The sequence below is a fragment of the Acyrthosiphon pisum genome, chromosome A3 (genome assembly GCF_005508785.2).
Source record: "Acyrthosiphon pisum isolate AL4f chromosome A3, pea_aphid_22Mar2018_4r6ur, whole genome shotgun sequence".
Lineage (NCBI taxonomy): Eukaryota > Metazoa > Arthropoda > Insecta > Hemiptera > Aphididae > Acyrthosiphon > Acyrthosiphon pisum.
In genome coordinates this window covers 27,686,073-27,691,962 of record NC_042496.1, presented here as the reverse complement: position 1 = coordinate 27,691,962, position 5,890 = coordinate 27,686,073, and the positions used below count along the sequence as shown (strand labels likewise).

Sequence of the window (5,890 nt, the reverse complement as noted above, 5' to 3'; positions counted from 1 at the left end):
AAATCGAATTTATGATAAATTAAAAAAAAAAACAGGAATAATTTATAATATTGGCCAAATATCAATTTATCAGATAGGCTAGTATAATATAGGTACCTATACTTGCCTACATATTATTGTACCTATATGAGATAAACAGTTGAGAAACTAGGATGTAATATTCTTCGACAAAAATCATCGGTCCAACAACCTCAAATTCGTCACGATCGAATTATTATCATACGCGCTCCAAATGATAATAACATGTTATTAATCTTACGCCACAAACGTGCGTAGGTACCTCTGGCTACCTATATCATACGTGCTACCTATAATAGTTGTGCGAATGTGCGGTTCTGACGACTTACGACGACTTACGACGACCACTGATCTATAGCGCATAACGTAATGTGTAATACATTATTATAATTATTAATTACTTGCACTGCACAGTCATAATTGACGTAATTACGTGCTTTTTATTCGCGGTTATAAGGACCTAAATAATATTATAATATTATATCATAATATTATTATATTATACGCTTCGCGAACGTAATAATAATTATTATAACATATACATTATTTTAATATTATTATGCGCGTATTTTGGCGTAAACAGAAAGGGTCCGTTATTGCCACACATAACACATTTCGCATCGACCTTGGCGCGTTTAGGTTCATCGGTTTGTGTTGCGCGAGCGAATTTTTTTTCCCCCTGCCGTCTAAAAAAGAAAAATTTATAATAATAAATACACAGCGAAAACGTCTGTTGACCCGGTGGCAGCGATAGCGCAAACGTCAGCTGCAGACGAACAATATTATTAGCGCGAGTTTATTATCATTATTATTATTATTATTATTAGTGATCAACACAAACGGCGGTGGCACAAAGATACGCGACAGCGCGCAGAATCCAAAATATTATATTATATTATAATCGCACGTCATTATCACGCCGCGCCGCCGACCACCGCTACCGTAGGGGCCGGACCGCCGTCGTCGTCGTCGTCGTCGTCGTCGGCCGACGCGATCGGACAACGCGTCGCCGCCGCGCCGTTACACGGTGGTTACGTTAGTTGTCGAAAAAAAAAAAATCATATCGTTGTAATAGACTCTACGTACGAGCGACGCGCAGACCAGTACCGCTCGCCGCTCGGCGTACTTGACAGCGCACGTCTGGAAGCGTGCTTGGCGCTTTTAACAATATTATTATTCGCATACTTTGACATTTCGCGCGCTTTCGTGTCATTTAAATTTAATATTATTATTTATCGCACCACTGCAACAATCACTTTATAATAATATATCGTATGACACGTCGTCGAATTATCATCTTCCGCCGAGCTCAGCGCGAGACACATATGCCACCGAACCACTAGGTTTATAATAATATTATTATTATTATTATTATTATTATACGCCTTCGGTTGCCGACTCACGGCGGACGTCGTACGATATCTCATTGACCAGACCCTCCGAAGTCCACAGTTATCATGGCCGCGGATCCCGAGTACTGGGTGTTCGGATACGGATCGTTGTGCTGGAACCCGGGTTTCGAATTCAAGGATTCCATGGTCGGCTACGTGCAGGGTTTCTCCAGGAAGTTCTGGCAGGGCAACATTGCACACCGAGGGACCAAGGAAAAGGTAACGCCATTATTATTACTGTTTACGAGTTCAGTACAATATATTAATATATTTTAATATTTACCCGGGCGCACGTGTAGTCTGTTTCGCGTCTTATCGCGAGATAATATATTATAATAAATGTATATATCGATTCATATTGTGTACATGTGTGTAAAAGTACACGCTTGAGCGCATCCGCCCGAGTGAGTGCTTGGCTGATGCAATGTTTTCATTTTGTTTCCCGTCCGTTTTGAGAACCACTGACTATCGCCGAGTGGTTCCGCTACCGCCGAGTGGTTGCCGCCTTATTGGGGAAACAATTATCACGACCCCGTGTAAGCCACGTGACGGTTTTTAACGTTAACGCCACGTTTGAACGGTTTTTCGTCTTTTATAACTGACGCTTGTTGGAAGGGCCTCTGTGTGTATATTACGAAAAATCGACTATACCAGTCGAACCACTTGAAACTGTCCCTTATTATAATCATACTAAAATGTTTGTAGTGCTTACATAATAATTTACGGTACGCGTACCTAAACGAAAATTGATGACCACGTTCGATTTCCTCTCGTTTGCACTGCTTGTTAACTGTCAAGTTTCAATAAAATTATGACCATGAACGGCCTCCTATTTTTTTCCAATGCAGGCGATTCGAGTAGGCAGTTTTTCCCATGTCTAGTCTTAATAATTGTGAATGTGTTTTGTATAGTTGTGGCTAGGTATATAGAGATACAAGGGGTTCTCAGATTATTAATTTCGCTATTTTGCAAAAACCAATACTGCCGAGATTATTTTTTCTTACATTGTAATTACTATTATTATCGTGTTAAGACGTTTTTTACTTGCATTTTTAATTTAGCCACCAACAACGAATACATTTCCGCATTTTTTATATCTATATTCAATCAAACTGGTTTTTCAGTAGGTAATTAACCCACAAGAAAATAACAATTCTTCATAACACTAATATGAACATGAACAGTTTTCGTATAGATAGATTTGTTGCGTCTTTTCTTTAATTTATATATATTAAATGTCAAGTTTGGTACAAATTAAATTTAGCTCGTTAAAAAGCCAAATTTATTTGGATTATTATATTTTCATCACAACTTACTCTACTTATTAGTTTTATTGCAGAATCTATACACATAGATGGACAGTGTCACCAAATTGCCTTTCACTTATACGTTATGCCTACTTAAACTAATTGTGTCACAATATCGATACAGAAATTTTCTTTGTTTAAAATTAAGGTCACCCTTTTATATAATATTTTAATGGCTAATAAAATTTCACGAGCTGAGTTATACCTGTGGAAAAGTATGCTTTCTTAAGTTTTGTATAGTTTATAATTTATTAAACTGGTTATCTAGTCTAAATTTCTGTTGATTAATGACTCAAGGCCCAGGGCCACGGAATTTTAGGCAGACTAGTGTAGTTTTCTTTTAAAAATGACCTCCACATATTATACTACCCAAGTGAAATGTCTCAGACTCACCTACTGCTTGCATATAATTATATTTTATAATAGATAGGTATTAGTAATCAATCAAAGCATTCAATTTGAATTCATTATTTTTATTTAAATATTATTTGCAGTAACATAAGCACAGCTTGTAATAAAAAGTAATATAGTTTCGATATTTGTTTGATTAAACTATTTAAGTGTCGTATGTTGTGATTCCTGGTATATAATTATACAATTTACATAACTTAGAATTAATAAACAATAATTCTAAAAAATACACAAAATATTAAAACTATTAATAAAGATTAAAAACAATTGTTCCCACAGTTATTGTAGATTAAATATCTGTAAAAAATTAAATAAATAACATTACTTATTGATTGTTGTAAAAATTGTATTAATAAGTATTATTCTTACGTCATTCGCTGTGTGCATGTGTTTTAGGCTTTTTGCTACTATACATTTAACAGAAAACACAAACATTTTGTAAAATTGTTATTGCATTTTATGTTTATTTGTTATTTAATAATAATTGTACATAATATAATTTTGAGAAGTCCTGTAATTAATACATTGAATTCAATATTCAAATACTTAATGTATTTTAACGCGTAATAGTTAATGCTATAAATATAGGAAAAATATTTTTGTTAAACGGGTTTCACAAAATGAAAATAAATGTACTTATAGCCTCTAGATTTTAATATATCATTAATTTAAATCACATAAAATTCATTAATTTGAACAATTTTTTTAAAGTCAATATTATGCATAAGTAAAAATTGAAATTTTTAATTTCACAAAATTAGTTTTTATTTTATGAGGTCCCTTGTATTGTATTTTATTTGTTAATATTATAAGTAATGACTAATCAGCACCTGATCATGTTTATAAATACAAAGCCTTTTGGATATTTGTATAATCTTGTTTTCCTTAAAATTGAATTTAATAAATAATTATTTCAAAAGCTAAAATATTCAGCGATATCATATTAGTATTGAAAACATAATATTATTGACATAATATCATAATAAAATTAAAAGGTAAACTAGAAAAAAATGTAAATAATTATCAATTTATGTATACAATTCTTTCATAAAAAAAATGTCCTCGACAAACCTATTCGCAATATTGCTTAGATGATATGTTAATTGCAATATTGCATGTGTCATTTTAAATTAAAAAATAACTTAACTTTCATAATGACACTTTATGTACCATATTATGTCCATATATTATGTAGACAACGTAATGTGGTTATATTTTTGAATAATTTTATGTAAAATAAAGTGGTTAAATAATTTTTCTTTTTTAAAGTAAACGAAAGTAAAAAACTAGAATTGATACTAGATTAAAAGTTTTGATACGTATACGTATTAGGCAGGTAAAATTATTTATTACAATTGTATGAACAATAAACATAGATTAATAAATTATTGAGATTAATGTATTATTAACTTTTATAAAATACTTATGAATTTTAACTTTTAAATAAACTTGAAAATAAAAAAATAAAAATTTAATGATATGGGATGATGTTATTTTTCCTTTTTTTAAGTAAGAAACTTTACGTTCAATACGTTCAAGTGTTTCTATATAAATTCTAAACCATTAAATTCCTATTATCTGTATAATAAATATACACATTACATGTATAAGCAAATATTAAACCATTAACTGCATATAACGCTTTATAGATATGTTATTCGTTACTTATGCAATATTAGGTACATTTATTTTTATTTTTTGTTACTTATTTTAAGACGGACAATGGACTAATAGGATCTAACATTATTTATTTTATGATTTAGACAAAAAGCAAGTGTTTTTCCATTATTATATATTCACACAAGCTTATGGAATTTAATATCGTTGATTATAAAATAGCACCTATAATTATAGTCCATAATTATAATGTACATTATATTATGTAAGGAATTGGAACGAGTCCAATACAATTATATCGAACAAATTGGTTAAGCTACATTTTAAATCTTTAACAATTATTGTTGGCTAAATATTTTTAATATAATATATTATTCATAGTTAATTAGTTTGATTTTGTTATTCGTCAATCGCCGTCCTCATAAGATCTTGTTATTTGTATAAAGTGTTATGACTAGTTCCATATTGAACCATTAATTTTACTAACTACTATATAACTATTAACTGGTAAGGCAGTAACCATTATAATTAAAAATATTGGGTTGTTTATGTGTATACAATATTACAATTATTTACTCAAGCTCTATATATTCGTGATATTACGGTAAATTAGATTAATCCGATGAAGTAGGTAATCATTATTTTTACATCGTCAATTAGCACCGCCAGTTTAAAAAACACAATCGTCTTAATTTTTAATTAATATTTTTTAATAGTTGTTTGTTGCAAATTATGTAATTTTATTCAGAGGATCCGTAAAATTATTTAGATTAAAATATTTATTAATATTACCTACATGAGTTTATTTAAAAAATAATGTAGATTTAGGTACAGCTCGCCAATTATTATGTTAATAGTGACACGATAATAGTAATAACAATATAATTAGGTAATTAAAGTAGTAGGTATAGTAGATTAGTAGATAAAATTTTTAAAAAAAAATATGAAAATGTTGATTAATCAAGAATTTTGAAACGGAGAAGAAATGACAGCCAAATGAGATAAGCTGGATAATTCACAGAGTTTTTTCAAAATGGAGCGTGCACACGTCACGTGTTGGCATGGGGGATGAGTTAAGAGGACGCTACCCATACATTTGTTGTCTCCGTCTTACACACGCACGACATGGCTAATTGTCGTTCACAA

General features: G+C 30.7%; 1 protein-coding gene across 1 annotated transcript in view; it reads left to right on the top strand.

Annotated features, from left to right (window-relative positions):
• Positions 1–964: 964 nt before the first annotated feature.
• The window catches only part of LOC100160035 (putative glutathione-specific gamma-glutamylcyclotransferase 2), a 10,908-nt gene continuing 5,982 nt past the window's right edge, over positions 965–5,890 (top strand). Inside the window, exon 1 of the mRNA XM_001945212.5 lies at positions 965–1,628. Within this exon, the coding sequence (XP_001945247.1) occupies positions 1,476–1,628 (153 nt within the window). The 5' untranslated portion in view covers positions 965–1,475. The remainder of the gene's footprint in view (positions 1,629–5,890) is intronic.